Source organism: Musca autumnalis, unplaced genomic scaffold, assembly GCF_047663935.1.
Source record: "Musca autumnalis isolate F117 unplaced genomic scaffold, ASM4766393v1 scaffold_1, whole genome shotgun sequence".
Lineage (NCBI taxonomy): Eukaryota > Metazoa > Arthropoda > Insecta > Diptera > Muscidae > Musca > Musca autumnalis.
The window spans coordinates 186,227,368-186,248,792 of record NW_027411644.1 but is presented as its reverse complement, the minus strand read 5'-3'; the positions used below and the strand labels follow the sequence as shown (position 1 = coordinate 186,248,792).

Here is a 21,425-nt window from a genome sequence, read left to right as displayed (position 1 = left end):
GCAGGGTAAATATCTGGTCAATGGTGGACTTGCCAGGTCTAAAGCCGCATTGGTATGGTCCAATAATCTCGTTGACCATTGGCTTTAGTCGTTCGCACAATATCCCTGACACGATCTTGTAGGCAATAGGGAGTAGACTTATGCCCCTATAGTTAGAGCATACAGTCTTATCTCCCTTCTTGTGGACGGGGCACAGGATACTCAGGTTCCAATCGTCGGGTACTCGTTCTTCCTGCCAGATGGTGCTAACTAGCTGATGAATACACCTTATCAGCGTGTCGCCTCCGGTTTTGAACAGCTCCGCTGGTAAGCAATCGGCCCCTGCAGCCTTATTATTCTTCAGCCGATTTATTGCTGTCTTTACCTCATCTTGGCTGGGCGGTATACATTCAATACCATCTTCTGGGATTGGGACTGTGGTATCTTCGTCGTCTTCGCTGCTATTGGATACCAACAGATTTGAAAAATGTTCTTTCCATATCCTGAGTACACTATCTGTATCAGTTACCAAATTACCTTGCTGGTCTCTACAGGAGGATGTGCCTGTACCAAAGCCATCAGTTTGATGCTTGACTCTTTGGTAGAATTTTCGGACTTCATTCTGGCTTCTGTACATCTCGATTTTTTCACACTCCCGCTTTTCCATCTCTCTCTTTTTCCTGCGGAAAAGACGTTTCTCCTCTCTCCTTTTCTCCCTGTATCTCTCTCGTGCGCTACGCGTTGCTACGGATTGTAAAGTAGCCTTATATGCCGCATTTTTCTCTTCGGTGGCAGCACGACACTCCTCATCATACCATGGATTCCTTGGTGGAGGTCTCTGGTATCCAAGTATGGATTTTGCGGCTGTTTGCATGGAGTGGGCAATGCTTTGCCATTGCGCTGATATGTTATCGGGATGAGGATGGCTTTGATTAAGCAATTGGGCTAGTTGAGTGGAATATGCTGTGGCTATCTGTTGTGATTGCAGCTTACCGATGTCTAACTTTCGTGTTGTGTCTGTTCGTACTTTGTTTGCTACGTTTAAGCGGGTGCGTACCTTTGCTGCAACAAGGTAGTGGTCCGAATCAATGTTTGCCCCTCGGAACGATCGTACATCCAACACACTCGATGAATGTCTTCCATCTATCACAACATGATCAATTTGGTTTCTTGTTTTCTGATCTGGAGACAGCCAGGTGCCCTTATGAATATCGAGATGATTAAATCTGGTACTGCTAACTACCATGTTTTTTGCAGCTGCAAAGTCTATCAGTCTCATACCATTGTCAGATGTTTCACTGTGGAGACTGAATTTCCCGACTGTTGGGCCAAAGATATTCTCCTTTCCAATTTTGGCATTAAAATCGCCTAGAATGATTTTAATGTCATGGGCAGGGCAACGGTCATATGTTTCTTCTAAGCGCTCGTAAAATATATCTTTGGTCTGTTCGTCCTTTTCTTCAGTGGGAGCATGAGCGCAAATAAAGCTGATGTTGAAGAATTTAGCTTTTATTCGAATTGCAGCAAGTCTTTCATTCACTGGAGTGAAGCTGGATACAAGATGTTTTAGTCTCCGACTAACTACGAATCCACAACCAAACTCATGCTTTACGTCATGGCAGCTATAATACAGTGCGTCACCTTTAGGTGTTGTTGTGACGCCTTTCCCAATCCATCGTATTTCCTGTATGGCAGTAATATCGGTCTTGTACTTTTCAAGTACGTCTGCCAATGCGAAGACTGCACCTTCTCTATAAAGAGTGCGAATATTCCAGGTGCAGATTCGCAGATCATGGTCCTTAAAACGTTTGCGGGGTTCGTCAACTTTAGAGGGGTTTGTTTTTCTTTTCTTTCGTTTTTTCATAGTAGGCTGTTTTTTCTAGGGGAGGGTTACTAACCCGACGCCCAAACCCAAGTTTTTAACGTTCTTATGGGTGAACGCGCGGCACATGTTAGCTCACTACCTTTAACGGGTGTTAAAGGCAGTTCCCCAGGTGACACCACGGGGAGGTCAGTGTCCACTTGGGATGAAAGAGGGACCAAGATAAATCCTGGGCTTTGCCATGTTAAAACCGGTCAGGACCGTTCCTTGGTATCTTCCATCCCCTACGTCACCAGCATATATATGTCAAGCAGCTGCAGCAGTCAGTGATGATGTCTCGGAACGTTAGGCAAATTAGCTTTCGCATGATTGGTGAAAGTTCGACGTTCAGAGGTAATGAAATCGGGCGGTCTGCTGATGAAGACAATTATGGGAAAATGATCTGACCCAAGAGAAACGACGGGTTGCCAGGTGACGTCATTTATCAGACCACATGACACGATAATTATATCTTGCGAACTGTGGCACTCTTCGCTAATTTTGGTAGGGGCGTCCTCATTGACCGTGCAAAATATAGATATATCAATCTGCTCAGCCAGGACTATACCCCTCTGGTAATCAAATAGAGGATTAAATGCCACAATTCACGATGAGAAAAATGTCACCCAAAAGACCTATAAGCTGGAGTACAGCTATTTATTGTCGGAATTATACGTTCAGCATCTCTACCTTGGAAGTTCCACACCTGACTGCTACCCCCATACATTCCATGAACGGGTCATTAGAGCCAGGCTCAAGAGAGAATAATCTGTATTGAACAGACTGGTGCAATAAGAAAGCTTATCCCCCACCTCCACTTCTGGTGCGATCCTTCCTCATTAAGTTGTGACCAATCACATCGTGGTAAGCTGCAGTTGCAAGTCCTGAACAACCCCTTAGATGCACCCACTTCCAACATCTATTGGATCTCACCGTAGCTTGGATGCGGATGTGACAAACCGAGCACAGAAAAACGATACACTGAGGTGACAGCCGCTGGCCGGAACACGGTTGTTGAGTGGTTCCGGATCAATCCGGTATCGAAGAACCCGCAGCCATGGGACTGTTGTTCCCGTCCTTGTCTTCGGCGGGATCATGGCCTCAGATAAAACTGATGTTGAAGAATTTGGTTGAAGAGCAGATGTTTTAACCTCCGACTAACTACAAACATTACAGGTGCAAATTCGCAGATTAAAGTCCTTAAAACGTTTGAGGTGGATTTCAACATTAGAGGGGTTTTTCCATAGTATTTAGAATGTTTTTATAGGGGTGTGTTACTAAACCGACGCCCAACCAAAATTTGTATCATTTATATGAATGAAAGCACGGCAAATGCTAGCTCACTACCTTTAAGCGGTGTTAAAGGTAGTTCCGCAGGCGATTCTTTGGCGAGGCCAGTGTTTACATAAAATAAAAACAAGTAAAATGTCAGGCATTGCCGAAAGAGATATAACCTCAGTCTCGATCGAATACCGTTTATACAATCGAAATCCTATTCCCTCAAAATTATGTATTCAGGGGATTTTCAGAATTTTGTGGCCCTTTTTGGACGTATGAACTTTCGGACAAAAATAAGGATTTGGATTAAAGGTTAAACGTGTTGCGTAAGTGGTACCTGAAGAAATAGACCAAATTGTCTATATTGGAAGTGGATCTTGTTTTGGGAGTCATTCCTTGCTATAGATACTGTTGGTCACTGTATAATTTAGAGCTTTTGGACCATTATATCAGTAAGAATGGGTTTGCTAAACAGGACCACAACAACAATTTTGAACTTTTGTGAGGGAGGTACCCTAAGGAGTGGCCGTATATGGCCCATCTTCGAAAAATATTTCGAGATCCAAAGATAGGACCAAATTGAAATCCGGTTTGAAAGTTGTCCTTTCAAGAAGTATGGACTTGCTCGTCAAAAAACTTGTACCCTAGTGATAGGGGCCTGGAATACAACCTGTTGCAAGAAAAATAAAAACAATTCAAGAGGAGGTTTTAAACTGGACTTTCCGAAATTTTGTGTGGGAAGTTCCAGAAGGAGTGGACCGATATAGTTCATATTCGAACCTGATTTACATATGTCTGGTAGAAATATTACGATGCGCAATGTATGGACCAAATCGATTACTCCCTTTTGACAGTTATCGTTCGCACCATTATAGCTCCAGCCAGACAGACAGAGGATGGACTCCAAATTGTCTGAAACGAATTTCCTCCAAACATACCTGGTGTATAAAACTATTATTTCTATGAGGCACATTTTGGTTGTATGAAAGTGTATATACCCGTTTTACCTAGAGGCAGAGGGTATATAGAGACCATGTTAAAGCCGGTCAGGGCAGTTCCTTGGTACCTTTCATTCTCTACGTAAAATTTATTGGTTCTGGGAGAAATAGGAACCAACTTCAAAGTTTTTAAACATAATAGCCGTTTTATATTTTTTGAAGTATTCCGCCACAATCATGGCGTCGCATAAGGATTGGGCGTCTTTTTGAAGCTGTTAAAATTTGGTAATCGGAATGAATCGTAATGTATGCTTGATAGCATGATGTTAAAATTGGCAGTTACAAAGTGCTGGGTTAAAGGTAATTGTAGGACACCTCATCAGGACACCTCAGGTCATCGTGTTCCATAAGTTGCATCTTAAATAACGCCACATTCCCTTTAACCGAACAGTAAAGGCAATGAAGGGTACCACGTAGCAAAATAAAATCCCTAGCATCATCTGCACTGTTTAGACTAGCCTCGCTAATTGTCTTGCAATTGTATTTAGAGTGTCATCACTTATGTTTTGACGCTGATTATGATGTATTCACCATCAAAATAAACATACCAAAGAATAGATAAATAATATCAGATATGAAGATGAGCAATGACTTGACATGTGTTGTGGATGATGGCGTTGAAGATGATGAGGTGCTTTGGCCTGTGTTGCTTATTGTGAAAGTGCTTTTTATTTTCCTGCTATTTTTGTTCTTCCCTTCCCTTTACCCCATAATTTGCATATTGTTGGGTAATTAGAAGGTAAATTGATTATTTAAAACAGTTTACAAACAAATTATAATGTATTTTGCATAGCGTCTCTAGGTATTCAATTCACAGTGGGTTTAAACATACATAGAATATATTTCATATTTTGAACTAAGAATCGATTTCTTAGTTGTGTCTTACTTTGCCCTAGTTTTCAGACGTTCCCTTATGCTAAGTTTACATTTACGAAATCCACTCGATTTCAACTGTCAATTCCATAGCTCAAACGTCAAATGAAATCGCATCTGGATTTCATTTGACGTCTAACCTATGGATTTGATAGTTGAAATCGAGTGGATTTCGTAAATGTAAACCAAGCATTAGTTTCCATTATGTTAAAGAATTTCTGCTCTAGTTGTAATATTTTTAAAATTGCTCTCACCACTGTGCATTGCACATATGTATGTATGTACCATCCATCACATTAGTAAAGTTGCCATAAATACCGACAACAATGAAGATTAATATTTATTGTAGAGGTTCTTTGACTTGGCGCTATTTCTTCTTCATACATGTGTATATATTAAACAAGAATTCAAAATATGTCAACCAGAAATATAAAGAAATGTCAGCGACAGTTTTTTTTCTATTAAACAATTGCATATTGTTTGATAGAACAAATTCAAACGTTATATTTTTAGTAGCATTTCAAATACAATTCACATCAAACGAAATAAAAAATCTTTTTTTAGTAACCAGACGACAATAAAGAAAAATGTTTCTATGCCAGAAAATAGATTGTTGTTGTTTGTCTGTCTGTCTGTCTACGGACGAACGAACACCCGTTCATATAACAATTAAATGAAGAAATATGATGACGATGATGATAAATGTGAATGGGATTTGAATACAATCTCATATAAGTGGGGGATATTCGAAGATGGCATACAAATTAATTAATTGCTCAATTGTTGAGTAAAGAAATGTGAGGAATTGGTCATTTAAGTGAATGATTCAGCAATTACTTAGCGTGACGAAATAAAATATGTTGGGTATTTAAAATAAGTATTTGAAAATTAAAACAATGTGGACAAAAAATAGTTAAGAAAATATTATAAAAATATTAATTAATGAATCATGTAATTTATTTATTTATCTCATTTAGTCTAGAGAACAGAGTTCCTTACAGACTAAGCTTAAATATAATGGCTTATTGTATATATAAATTAATAAACAAATATAGTTCATATATAATTAAGAAATAAGTTGTTTTATATTATCCTTATATGACTGCTTTGTTGCCCTAAATTCAATAGGAGACAACTGATTAAGTGTATTGAAATTTATTAGTACCCTAATAATAGGACCATTTAAGACATAATTGTTGCGATAGCAATCACAATACATACAATAAAAATAAATGGTGTGCTTTTAGAACCAGTGTTTGAATTTGCTACCAGCATGGCACTGAAAACGCCAAAAACTGTTGCTGTGCTGGAAAACTGTTACCCATTTGTTAGATATTCACAGTACAGCAGTTAGTCACAGTCATTCGAAACAATAACAAAAACTGTTGCTATGATGTGCTGTTATGGATATGAAGTGCTTGGTATGTACAAATCATCTATGGAATCGGGCAAACGTAAAGATCACAGACGATTACACATTGTATTATAGCTGCCATAAAACAAAACATGAGTTAGGTGTTGGATTTATTAAAAAATCGGAGGCTTGAGAGGCCAAGAAAAAATATTCTTTAAAAAAAACCACACATTGAAGGGCCAAGTAAAAATATTCTTTAAAAAAATCCACACATTGATGGGCCAAGTAAAAATATTCTTTAAAAAAATCCAGGCCTTGAAGGGCCAAGTAGAAATATTCTTTAATAAATCCACGACTTGAAGGGCCAAGTAGAAATATTCTTTAATAAATGCACGACTTGAAGGGCCAAGTAGAAATATTCTTTAATAAATGCACGACTTGAAGGGTCAAGTACCAATATTCTTTAATAAATGCACGACTTGAAGGGTCAAGTACAAATATTCTTTAATAAATCCACGCCTTGAAAGGCCAAGTAAAAAATTCTTTAATAAATCCACGCCTTGAAAGGCCAAGTAAAAAAATTCTTTAATAAATCCACGCCTTGAAGGGCGAAGTAAAAATATTCTTTAAAAAAATCCACCGCCTTGAAGGGCCAAGTGAAAATATTCTTTAAAAAATCCACGCCTTGAAGGGCTAAGTAAAAATATTCTTTAATAAATCCAAGCCTTGAAAGGCCAAGTAAAAATATTCTTTAATAAATGCACGACTTGAAGGGGCAAGTAAAAATATTCTTTAATAAATCCACGACTTGAAGGGCCAAGTAGAAATATTCTTTAATAAATGCACGACTTGAAGGGCCAAGTAGAAATATTTTTTAATAAATGCACGACTTGAAGGGCCAAGTAGAAATATTCTTTAATAAATGCACGACTTGAAGGGCCAAGTAAAAATATTCTTTGATAAATCCACGCCTTGAAGGGCCAAGTACAAATATGCTTTAATAAATCCACGACTTGAGAGGCCAAGTAAAATAATTCTTTAATAAATCCACGCCTTGAAGGGCGAAGTAAAAATATTCTTTAAAAAATCCACGCCTTGAAGGGCCAAGTAAAAATATTCTTTAATAAATCCACGCCTTGAAGGGCCAAGTAAAAAATTCTTTAATAAATCCAGTGTTTGAATTTGCTACTAGTTTTTCACAGCATAGCACAAGGTCTATGCTGGTGCTGTGAAAGTGACGCAGCATAGCACATATCACAGCATCAAAAATAAAAACGAGTGCTATTGCTATGCTGTGCTGTTTTCAAAAACAAAATCGAAAACTGTTGCTGTGCTATGCTGCGAACATAAACGTAGCATAGCACAAGGTCTATGCTGTGCTTCTGAAATCTTCACAGCACATAGCATAGCATAGTCATCAAAATCAAAAACGAGTGCTATTGCTATGCTGTGCTGTTTTCAAAAACAAAAGCGAAAACTGTTGCTGTGCTATGCTGCGAACATAAAAGTAGCATAGCACATAGCATAGTCATGAAATCGAAAAACGATTGCTGTGCTCTGCTATGCTGTAAACATTTCTACATAGCATAGCATAATTAATGTTAACCCAGCATACTCACTAACGCCCATTATTATAAAGCCTTCTTTGGTTATAGTTTGGATTTTTCGATCATATTTTTTAGCGTTCCGGTTAAAATAATATTAAAAGGGATCATTCAATTTCAAGGAGAACTTTCTTGGCATTAACTTATAATGTGAAAATTATATTTTTAATGTCTTCAAATACGTTTATTTTGCGTTTTCAAATACATCCAATAGTAAAAGAAAACTTATAATAATGGCCCTATGAGTTGTTCAGTGTTGTTTATTGCTTACAAGGTACATACATGGTACTTTTTTTATCGATTTGATAATAAATGTGGTCTATAGAGTGATTTTGTGAAAATTGGCCCTATAAAATGGGGACCAATTTTAATTTTAATTTGTATTGGCAAATTTTCACAAAATCACTTTACAGATCACATTTATTTTCTAACGGATGAAAACAGTTTACAAGTTCCTAAACAAGTAATCCCACAAACATTTTTGAAAATCGGGTCAGATTTTAATTTTGGCTATATAAAGGTCCATGGAAACTTTGAGGCCCCAGTGGCACGTGTTAACATACTCCGATTGAGCTCAAACTCTGACAATCTTAATTTTTAACAAAACTAAAAGTTTTAGGAGGGTGCCGCATAAAAAATCCGATATCGATTTTTAAAACCACTCTAGTACATATATTAAAAAAGGTACAAGTGGCAATAACATGCATTTAGAAACTCGAAATTCGCTTTATAAAGGAAAAGTGTCAACATTTCAAAAATAGTAGACTGTTGCAGGTTGCGGTCAAAATAATAGTAGTGTGTTAAAAATATCGAAATGTGCAATTAGTCATGGTTTCACAGCTCAATAACAAATTCTGTTATATTTCAAATACATACTTCTTTGCCATCAAACATTTTTCTGGGTTATGTTTGATGCTATGCTGTTGATTTTGTTCACAGCACTGTACAGCAATAGTTTAGCTGTTAAAATGTCTGCAGAACAGCATAGCAATAGCATTCGTTTTTGATTTTGATGACTATGCTATGCTATGTGCTTCGCAGATTTCAGAAGCACAGCATAGACCATGTGCTGTGCTACTTTTAAGTTCGCAGCATAGCAACAGTTTTCGATTATATTTTTGAAAACAGCACAGCAGAGCAAGTAAAAAAAATTTTTAATAAATCCACGCTTTGAAGGGCCAAGTAAAAAAAATCTTTAATAAATCCACGCTTGAAGGGCCAAGTAAAAAATCTTTAATAAATCCACGCTTTGAAGGGCCAAGTAAAAAAAATCTTTAATAAATCCACGCCTTGAAGGGCCAAGTAAAAAAAAATCTTTAATAAATCCACGCCTTGAAGGGCCAAGTAAAAAAAATCTTTAATAAATCCACGCCTTGAAGGGCCAAGTAAAAACATCTTTAATAAATCCACGACTTGAAGGGCCATGTAAAAAAAAATCTTTAATAAATCCACGCTTGAAGGGCCAAGTAAAAAAAATCTTTAATAAATCCACGACTTGAAGGGCCAAGTAAAAATATTCTTTAATAAATCCACGCCATGAAAGGCCAAGTTAAAATATTCTTTAATAAATCCAGGCTTTGAAGGGCCAAGTAAAAATATTCTTTAATAAATCCAGGCCTTGAAGGGCCAAGTAAAAATATTCTTTAATAAATGTACGACTTGAAAGGGCAAGTAAAAATATTCTTTAATAAATCCACGACTTGAAGGGCCAAGTAGAAATATTCTTTAATAAATGCACGACTTGAAGGGGCAAGTAAAAATATTCTTTAATAAATCCACGACTTGAAGGGCCAAGTAGAAATATCCTTTAATAAATGCACGACTTGAAGGGCCAAGTAAAAATATTCTTTAATAAATCCAGGCTTTGAAGGGCCAAGTACAAATATTCTTTAATAAATCCAGGCTTTGAAGGGCCAAGTAAAAATATTCTTTAATAAATCCAGGCTTTGAAGGGCCAAGTAAAAATATTCTTTAATAAATCCAGGCTTTGAAGGGCCAAGTAAAAAAAATCTTTAATAAATCCACGCCTTGAAGGGCCAAGTAAAAAAAAAATCTTTAATAAATCCACGCCTTGAAGGGCCAAGTAAAAATATTCTTTAATAAATGCACGACTTGAAGGGGCAAGTAAAAATATTCTTTAATAAATCCACGACTTGAAGGGCCAAGTAAAAATATTCTTTAATAAATCCAGGCCTTGAAAGGCCAAGTAAAAATGTACGTATACATCCCGTAGATATATAGCTGTACTCCATATATAGACCCAACATTGCTTGCTCGGGTGTTACCGTGCGAGCTATCCTAATCACCATATGGTGGGTAGGACTCCCCACCATGACATGACAGGATGGATGTTCATGGTCTAGAAAGAGAAGTCCAACGTTAGAAGTTAGAGTTGTGTCAAAGGAACTAGCTCGTTCACTTCGCAGTTCCAATGGACCATATTTTTTCTTTGAACATACTGCGTATACTTAATATCACACGTTATATTTCATGATGTTACTCATACGTTTTGGAACTAGTACAAGGAACTAGGAACTAGATTACCCAACTCTATTTATTAGATCAGCAAGTTTATAAAGCAATTTTGAATAGCATTCACACAGGTGAAGTCGCAGATGCCACAACAACTATTGTGTGAATGCGGTCCTCAATCGCAGCTGAGGAGCGTCAGCTGCCACGACAAACCAGAGTAGTTTTTTGCCCAACTACGCCAGGGGTGGTGCAGCCGTCTAAATTCCTATTTGGCAATAATCACAAAACATCTGACAAGGATGCGGCGCAAGCCCGCACGACACTCGGCGCCTTTTCCACTGCCCTACTAAACCTACACAACTAACTCCATTAGCCATGTGGCTACAACCCATCGAAAAAACTACATTTCTAGAACTGGAGATAGACCCAGAGCCAGATTAAGCAGAAAAACAAACACACAAACATATAATAAATATACTGTTGCAACAACAAAAATGGTAGTGAGCAGGACCAGTTTCCAACACCTGGAAAAAAAATTGCCACGAGAATGTCCTCCGATGGAAAAACCGATTATATTGAAATAGACGGAAGACACTCTCCCAGTGGGTTAGGTGTACGATCGATTCGAGTAGCGAACATCGATTCGAACAATTTTTTTGTAGGATCCAAGATACCCACTTGTCTTAAAGTTGCGCAAAAGTGTGACCTAACACAGGGCGGAAGCTGGATATCGAGAAGCTGCAAACACAAGAGATAGTACACGCCTACTTCGCTCAACTTAAGCACATGCTGGAAGACGGCACTCCTTGTCGCGATAATGTTAAAATGCATTGGCGAAGAACAGCCCACTCTTTTCAAACAGCCGCAATATTTATACTTTGGTACCAAAAGCTACCACCTTAAAATCCATGGTCTGATTAGGAGTGTTGTGAGACTACTGAGGAAAAGAACCCGAAAAAGCAAAGCCACCTTTCGTCAAAGAAAGGCTGACTTAAATGCAGTATTTATGTACATTGCAAAAAATGACAATATCTCAAAAATATGAAGTAAATATGTGTGGCAACACTGACATTGTCGAAAAAGAGACGTGTATTTTGCTGCATTCATTAACACATTGCTTTTTGTAAAATTCCGTTTTTTTTTTAATTATTATATTGAATAATTACCAAAAATCCGCCATTTCTAATAGTTTCCTATGTATTTTTCCTATTTTCTTTGCAAATGTCAGTTGGCATAACAGTACTAAAGAAATGTCAATTGTTGTGCAGTCCACTTGGAAACACTGCACAAATTCGGAAATTGCTGCGCAGTGTGATGTGTCGCATGACATTTATGAAGTCGCGACGATGTCAATAAAAATACATGCTACATTTATGAAGTCGCGACGATGTCATTTGACGCATCATATTGCATTTATGAAGTCAGCCTAAAATCCCACTTTGGCAGACACTGATACCAAATTATATTAAAATTCCGTGAACAAATTTTTGGTAACCGCAAATCGTGGATGTTTTAAAGAATTTTTCAAGGAGACTTGAGACCGCAAACGTATATTTTTAACAACTTTTTCAAGGAGACCTCAGACCACGAAAAGTATATATTTTAAGATTTTTACGTAGACTTCAGACCACGAATCGTGGATCTTTTAAAAACTTTTTCAAGGAGACCACATAACGTGGATTTTTTAAAGATTTTTTCAAGGAGACCTCAGACCGCAAAATGTGGATTTTTTCAAGGACACCTCAGACCACGAATCGTGGATTTTAAAGAAGTCCTCCGACCACAATGCGTGTAGGGTATCACATGATCGGACTCGTTTGACTAAGGTCCTCATTTACTTGTTTTTTTATTTGATTTGTTCTCATTTATCATTTCATTTCGTTCCAAGAATATAGAAAATAAATTATATCTTATCTCTATTCTCCTCTGGTCGCATGCCTTATATAAATTCATCTTATTCGGTATATCATTTTCATTAGCATATAATATCACATGGATGTCATATATTACACCCTTTCCCAGTGTACAGTATCAGAGGTGTGTGATGGACAGTTTCTTCTTTTGCTGACTGTGAGATTTATTTATGGTTTGATAATGTTTGACATTATCTCTCTCATCTTTATTTATTTAGAAATTTGTATTTTTTTAATTTGTTGAATATATTTTTTATATTTATATTTTTAATATGGAATGACTCATGAATTGAACATGGTTGATAAATTATTACAAGACTTGGAGCTGTTGGCAATTATTATATAACTTTTTTAGAGTCTGTAGTTAAAACTATTGAGGACGTCGTGTCGTAAAATTATTGCACTTTCTAATGATGACAGCAATCATAAAGGAATCCTCAAGAGATTTGATGAATTCTTTATATTTTATTAATCAATTATTTTACCCCACCACTTATCTGGTAAGTCTCATCTTGATTAAAGAAATATAAATCAAGTTTTTCCAGCGCAAGCTATTTTTATATCGTCTGTAGTTTTTGTTATTGTTTTCCACTGGTCTATACTGCACTTTTGCGGAAGATAGTAAATCGAAATTCGAATAGGTTTCTTTTTTTTTTTTGGCCTACAGCAGCCAAACCATTGAGATTTTCGATCCAATAATAACACTATACAACACTGAAAATGCAAACAACTTCTAGTAAGCATTTTTTGAAAGCTCATATTGAGACTACAAAAACCCTAGTAGGATTTTGTACTGTCAGATCCATTCTGAAATTCTAAAATGCTTACTTCATATTGTTCCAGCGATATTTTGCATCATATCTTTTACAACACGTATTTCAAACACAGTTCACACCAACAGTTTATTCTTGCATTTCGGATTTCACCACATTATTGACATATTTATTAAATCGTCGTTGAAAAATATACTCAAAACAACGTGATAGATGCACTTTACAACAATGACATGTTTTGAAGAGTTGTGCATTACATTCCAGGGAATATTTTTCCAAAAGAAAACATTAAGAAGAAATTAATTATTTTTGAAGATATGGTGCGAAATGTATACAAATTATGGCAATTTTCGATTTTTATCCAATTTGAGGCAATAAATGTAATTTTTCGAGTTCATTATTTCTCGAAATGTGTATTCTTTCCCATATCTACAAATTTGCTTCAGTGGTCAGATAAAGATGAACATGTGTTTCAGAGATATAGCCTAGAATTGCTTTAAAAAGTCAATATTTAACCATATTTAGATGGGGCCATAAAATCCAATCTGGATCTGACACGACAAAACCCAACTAGGGGTTTTGTCGTTTGGGTCTGAACTTTCAAAAAATCCTCAGTTCAAATTGTTTGCACAAGATTACCTTAAAAATGTTGCACAGTGTAATAATTGTTCCACAACATCCCAGAAGGGACAAGGGAAACTTGTCAATGAGTGCACCACGAATCATATCAGCTCAATGATATGAGACCTACTGTTAATCGTGTAGGTGACTGCTTCACCTAACTTATCGAGTGCAAGAAGGGAGGTCGATCTATGTCGATGAGAGATCATAGGCCAGATGCCGATGTACATACATTAACGACTGGCAGATTCATTAACTAGTAGACCGAAAGACTTATAGCCACCTAAAGCTAGTTCATTTGCTAATTCGTTTAGCATTAAATTACTATGTTTTGGAATCCAGCAAAATTCAATGATACACATATGACCAAATAATAAGTACAACATAGTTTATGTTTGATGTTGTGCTTCATTTTCAGTTTTTTTTTTCTGTAGAAAGATGGGAACTGCGTTAAATTTCGAAACTTCTATTTGTAACCAATGATGCAACAAGCATTGCTTGGCAAAAAAATAAATACATTTTTGATTTTTTTTTTTATTATTTACCAATAATCGAGTAAATGTTAATAAAAGTTGGTTACTAATTTAACTGTGCTAATAATATTAAACAAAAATAAAATAAAAATTAATTGATGGATCGAAATAAGCACTATTACCCTGAAGAGAGGAGATTGGCGTCAAAATTAAGAAATGAGGGGAAAAAATCTTCGACAACACTGTACAACAAAGAGGACCGAAAAAAAGAAGACACGTGTATCGGCGTTTTGAAAGTTTACGTCGGGAAGTAACCTAAATAGGCGTGGCAAGTTCCGCCCATTTGTACAGGTTTTGAAATATTCGACATCAGATTCCTTGGAATCCTTGCATTTTAGGTATAAAGTGTCTTTGGGAATATTACTGACAACAATACGGGGTATCTTTTTGTGTAAAAAATTTTAAAAAAATTCCCTTTTGTTAAAAACGTTTAAAACCTCGTTTAAAATGTGATCGTATCAGATCAAAATATTCTACAAAATTATTTGTCATAAAATTTTACTATAGGTCCCCGAATTCACCAAAACTCTAAATCGTACCTTAACGCCAGGAATCTGGCAAAAGTAAAATCACGTTTTAGGCTTAATGTTGTACTTTATCTGAGTCTATTAAGTTTTGTCCCACAAATCTTCATTCTAGATAGAAAACGTCAAAGACAAAAATAATCTCCATAATATTTCAATATAAGTCGCCAAATGAATTAAATAAGTATTTGTAATATATATCAAGAAAATATCGACACCTCCAAATAATAGTATGCTAAGTCTAAAAAGTGAGTTTTGCAGGAGAAGCTCTCAAAGTGTGGAATTTTTTTTGAACTTCAGTACTATGCTAAGTCTATATTTGTTTATAACTTTTGTTCGGATTGACCGATCATTACCACAATTTGACAGAATTTAATTTAAAGGACGTTCGACACTTCCAAATAATAGTTTGCTAATTCTGAACAGTGAGTTTTGGAGGACAAGCTCTAAAAGTTTGGAAATTTCTTTGACCTTCAGTACTATGCTAAGTTAATATTTGTTTATAACTTCTGTTCGGATTGTCCGATTATTACCAAAATTTGACAGAATTTAAGTTAAAGGACGTTAAATATAAAAATGTAAAGAACTTGAAAACATGCTAAGTCGACTTAGCATACTATTGTTTTTAGGCGTCGATATATGTATACATCAAGTTTTCCAACAAAACACCCAAATATTTTTTGAATAAATTTGTTTCGTTCTTTTTTCGAGTTGATGCATGAAAGTAACATGAAATTTAGTTTTAGACGAAAGGTGTTAAAAGGAGAAATATTCTACACAACATTTCATTGTGTCCTAGAACAAACTAGGGATAGGTAATGGAAGGCAATAACCGATTTTTCGACTTTTCGATTTTGGTCTAAAACTAAAAATGCGATTTTTCGGTCTTGCGATTATTTCAGTTGTTTTAAAACTCGACTTTCGACTTTTTCATAACCGCAGAAAATCGATTATAATCGACTATTCGTCGATTTTCGAGTTTTCTTTTGAAACTGTAAAACCGCCAAAAGTGTAAAACCGCCAAGTCCACAATCTATGGGCAAACTCGAAAATCGATCACAAGATAATCGATTATGCGATTTTCCCTCCAGACAAAAGTCGACTACGATTTTTAGATTTTTGACTGCAAAAAGTCGATTAATCGATTAACCGAAAGTCGACTTACCTATCCCTAGAACAAACTATATATCTAAGTAAAATACTTTGTTATGATAATGACGTTACAAAATTAGGTATTATAGGTAGAAATTATTCGTTAAACTTTTAGACTCTTAATTACAATTTATTCCATACTGAGTCACTTTTTAAGGGTTGTGTCAAAAGAAGAAATGTTCCAAATCAAATTTCATTATGAGTCCCTGTAGTGCGATTCTGTAACTCCTTAACGACAGAATTAACGACGAATGTCGGTAGTTAACGATAATTTTCGGTAAGTGCTATTCTGTAACCAATTTTAACAATTTTTGTCGGTAAATTTTGTCGTTAATTACCGAAAATTATTGTTAAGTTAACAACCAAAAAAAAGTAGTTGTTAAGTCTTAACGACAGTAAATAATTGCAATATTTTGTTGAATTCTTTTAACAACGGCGTTTTATATGAACATATGCTATGTCAATAAAGACGGTACACAAGGTAAATTCCGCCTTATTGAGAAAAATCTTTTTAAGGCATTTACATAAGGGTTAACTATGTAGGATAACAGGGGGAAGCTTCGCCACTGTTGTGCTTTCGCCGGCGCCGATTTTATTGAAGCTGCATAAAGATCACCAAAGAGAATGTTGTCGATCTTCGATTAACTCATAACTTTCCCTTGGAAGATCTACATGTAGCATCAATTAAATCGGCGCTGACGAAGGCGCAACATTGGCGAAGCTGCCCCATGCTACTACCCTACGTATGAAGACTGCGCTAACCTTTGTTTTACTTATTAAAGAGGAAAAACGTTAGCTAATGCTTCAAAAGAACTCAAGTGTGGTACTGCTGTGTAAGACCTATACCAATGTCCTTAACACTATCTTTCTAGGAGGCGCGTGACGTGAATAAAATAGTACGTGACACGTGAAGAGTATTACTATAACCTACTTTGTTCTATGATAATCTCATAGATTTAAACCCAGCATCACTAACAATCAGAATGCTAAACATGGCGTATAAGCTTGTATTTTCGAACTTTTCATACTCTCCGCTATGAGAAATTTCTTTTAATGTGGGCGTGAATTGAATATGTGAATATATAAACTCAAATGACGGTAACGTGGATCCACGATCACTGAAGGGGCTTAAGTCATGTCAAATATCACGGCTGAATTTTGATACAGAGCACCACAACCCAAAATATGATCCCAACTTTTAAATAAAAAATACAACTGCGCTTTTAAAAAGATTAATGGTGGTTTTATCACTTTTATTACTTTTAAATCACACACACAATAAAAACATCTTAAGAAATGCTTCATTACTGGCATCCGTAGCCATCCAAAAGACACACATTTGAGCCACATTCCTTCAAAAGTCTGAATTGTTTCCTTCTTAAACGCTTCATGTTTTGTATTCGCGACGAAGTAATGTTTTCAGCTTCAAAATATATTTTAATTAATATTAAAATATAATATTTGACATTTCCTTCCAATCGATATTCGTCGGTATGAGTTAACGATTTATACAATCGGTAACATAAAGTTACAGAATAGGACATTCGTTAACTCAACCGAATATTTTCGTTAACTACCGATGTCGGTTCGTTATTAAAAAAAGTTACAGAATCGCACTACTGAACAAAAGAAATTTGTAGCTATAATATTTAACATCTCCAGAAGCGTTCACTTTTTATTATTTATATATGATTTAGGACCATATTCTACAGTTTTTATTCACATTTTCGTTATCTGCGGTCACAAAATATATTTTATTGAAGTTTTTTGATAATAAATTCTTTCAAAAGATTATGTGTGCTCGATAAGGAGCACTATATAAGGAAAATATTGATAACCCAGATCGGACTTTGGAAAATTACGTATTTTAGTACTATAAACAAAAATAACGTCATCAGGATAAGCCATAGGTTCCTGATATTGTATGTGAAAATGCGGGGATAGTCTACGGCTATTGTCCAGTGAATATATATCTGACACACGAGTCCTAACATCCATGATATTGGCATGGTCCTACATACTATAATGATGGCAGCTACTCCTGCTCTGATAAAATTGACTGAAATTAAAATAAATAAAATATGTATTTTTATTCTGTAATAATTACGGCAACATGAATCTCAAGGGAAAGGAATTTCATGTAATGGAACAAAAATGCACTTAAACACGGAGGTTAGGTTAGGTGGTGTGAGGCTGATTGATTTCCTGATATGGTCTTCATGCAATATATCACATTACAGATGCTGGAACCCATTTCCAATACAAAACATATTGGACAACCCAATGTTGCTACAAACAGAAGAAAAAATGTTTTTTAAAAGGATTTTTCAGCAAAATAACGATTCAAAACATGCAACTCCATATGCCAAGGATTTGTTCCAGGACAATATAATGAAGTTACTTGACTCGCATAGGCAGTAATCGGACATGAATCCAATAGTAAACCTTTGGGGACACTTAAAACAGTGCATTGGTACATAATCGTATGAAATAACTTTGTAAAATTTGAGCAAACTTCTAAGCAATATACCAAAAAGAATACAAAAAGGAATTCAAAATATAGGTGGAAACACCAAAAAGTAATAATATAAACATCCTAAATAACAATCTATCCTAAACAAATGAATATACTAATATTAATTAATGATTTCCAAAATGTACTTATTATTTTGTCCATCAATTTGTTTGCTGACAAAGAAACCTTGTTGACCGATTTAAAAATCCGTAGGCCGGTGGTAAGCAATTCGGCGCCAGTGTGGTATACAAATGTTAGCGTTACGCAGTGGCAAAATATTCAATCCTGCTAGAATGACGACGTGAGGAGTGCAACAGTGTGCACCCTCATGACACCAGTGGACCATTCATGAGGAGACGAAGCCTTTACCGAAACATCAACACGATACAGTATCTGCTGGACGCATACTTATCACGACCTAGTCTACAGACTTTACCACTCAGGCACGTCAGGAGCGATCTTCATGACCTGCAGAGAGTTGTTCAAAGGTATAACCGAGAACCTCTAGATCAGTGCCGATCAGTGGTCAGTCGCACTTTATCGTTCTCAAAATGTCATGTAGAACGGAAGTAAAGAAATTGCGACCTAAGTCCCTGCATCGCGTCAAGATGTTTACTCCTGGCATATAGATAGAATACGCTTAAAATGTCTTAGCATTCAGATTGATGTAGTTGCACTTGACAGTACAAAGGTACATTGTGAATGCCACACTCGCAGCCTACCCCCATTTATCGCAGCAAAGAACGCCAGCAACCAAGGCAAACAAACACTAGAGGTTTAACTCAGTTAACATCCGGAAGATGCATGTTTTTCGTAGCCGAAGCACCCAGAAAATGTGTCTGCCATCATGTTGTGGAGATTTAGCCACCTACGAAAAAATCGGAATAAAAATGTTATATTCAATGATATTCTTTAAGAGCTGTAGTCTGACGCTTTTTATTTCTATTAGAAAATTATAACTGCAATTCTTTCTTGTTCTTCTTCTTATTATTACAGGTTCGTGGTGCTCCTGCCATTGCCATTGTAGGCTGTTTATCATTAGCAGTCGAAATATTTCCAGAAACATATGAATCTAAGAAAACATTGCGGCAAGAAATTGAGGGTAAACTGAATTATCTGGTTTCGGCAAGACCCACAGCTGTCAATATGAAAATTGCTGCTGACGAATTGATTAGTTTGGCCAATGAATTGACAAAAGATGAAAGTGTTAACGTAGAAGAAATGAAACAAAAGTAAGTTCGTATGTATAAAAACCCAAATGGAAGCTTACTAAAGTATATATTATTTTATTGTAGATTCCTTGATATCACTGAAGCCATGCTACAAAAGGATATATCAGACAATAAAGCCATTGGAACAAATGGTGCAAAGGCTGTATTAGAAAATGCCGGTAAAGATGGCCCGGTGAGGGTATTGACACACTGCAACACAGGGTCATTGGCCACAGCTGGATATGGTACAGCGCTTGGTGTTGTTAGAAAATTACACGAACTTAAGAAATTGGGTAATAACTCTTATAATAATATGTATTTACCTATTTTAAAACATTAATAAATGTTTTTTAGAACACGTTTATTGCACGGAAACACGTCCCTATAATCAGGGTGCACGCTTAACAGCCTATGAACTTGTCCATGATAAACTACCAGCCACATTGGTACTGGACAGTATGGTGGCAGCATTGTTGCGAGCCAAAAATGTGGCAGCTGTTGTGGTAGGAGCCGATCGAGTAAGTTCCATGTTGCATCTCTTCTCATATCTCAAAAATAATTTTGCGTTCGGTGTATTTCAGGTTGCTGCCAATGGTGATACAGCAAATAAAATTGGCACCTATCAAATAGCTGTTGTTGCCAAACATCACGGCGTGCCATTCTTTGTTGCCGCTCCCCTAACATCCATTGATTTACAAATACCCAGTGGTGATCATATTATCATTGAAGAACGACCCGATCGTGAAATGACTCACGTTGGTGAACATAGAATAGCTGCACCTGGTATTAATTGTTGGAATCCCGCCTTTGATGTTACGCCCGCTTCCCTAATTACTGGCATAATTACAGAACGTGGCGTCTTTAAGCCACAACAATTAAAGGAAGAAATTAGTGCTTTATTAGATTTGTAATTAAGCTACACCTAAAATAAGTGATAAGTTCAAAAGAAAAACAAAAAACCAAACTATGAAAATACTACAAAAAGTTCCCCTAAAAAGAAATAAAATCAATTTAGATGCTTCCTTTACAAATCCAAATTTGCAAGACATTAAATATACAATAATAATATACATACATATAAATTACAGTTTTATAGCACCATTTTTATATACATACATAAATACACTTTAATCAATTTTAGTTGTGATATTGTTAATCAATATTTGTACTTTATTTTGCTAAAAATAAATATTGCTCAACACTTTTTTTGTAATAAATATGAGCCAAGACTAAATAATTGTTTTTATATATCCTTAATTATTTATTAATGATTACTTACGATTAAATGTATTGAATCATTACAATCCGACGGACCAGCTGAGATTAGAATCTGGACTGCCTCTGGAAACGTGCATTCATGTTATTTTATTTTCAAAAAGGGCGACGAGACGTTTCAAATGCAAATTTTTGTAGAAAGCTGAAATGGAATATATCTTGGAAAAACTTGAAATTGATTGAAATCGGACAGTGATGAGCCGTTTTTGTGAGTCCCAATTTTGTTTGCTAGTCTTGAATTTTTTGGTAAATCCTTGTCCTTTCTAATTGAAGGATCGCATCTCCTAGTAAATTTGCAAGGACCCAGAATCATCTAGTATGAGATGGTACCGTCCTTTGGGGCATATATCTATACTTATAAAAGAGTTGAGTAATGATGACTCACTGACTCACTGACTGACTGATTCATAATCAACGCCCAGGCTAAACGGCTGGAGCTAGAATCTTGAAATTTTGAGGGAGTGTCACTCTTGGTCCAAAGGTGTCAGA

At 36.0% G+C, this 21,425-nt stretch overlaps 1 protein-coding gene across 3 annotated transcripts in view; it reads left to right on the top strand.

Annotated features, from left to right (window-relative positions):
* The window catches only part of LOC141388813 (methylthioribose-1-phosphate isomerase), a 54,861-nt gene extending 33,966 nt beyond the window's left edge, over nucleotides 1-20,895 (top strand). For all 3 annotated transcript variants that reach the window (XM_073959207.1, XM_073959206.1, XM_073959209.1), the window contains exons 3-6: nucleotides 19,447-19,682; nucleotides 19,746-19,954; nucleotides 20,016-20,179; nucleotides 20,243-20,895. In XM_073959207.1, coding sequence (XP_073815308.1) covers nucleotides 19,447-19,682; nucleotides 19,746-19,954; nucleotides 20,016-20,179; nucleotides 20,243-20,572 — 939 coding nt within the window. In that variant the 3' untranslated portion in view covers nucleotides 20,573-20,895. The remainder of the gene's footprint in view (nucleotides 1-19,446; nucleotides 19,683-19,745; nucleotides 19,955-20,015; nucleotides 20,180-20,242) is intronic.
* The last annotated feature ends 530 nt before the right edge of the window (nucleotides 20,896-21,425 follow it).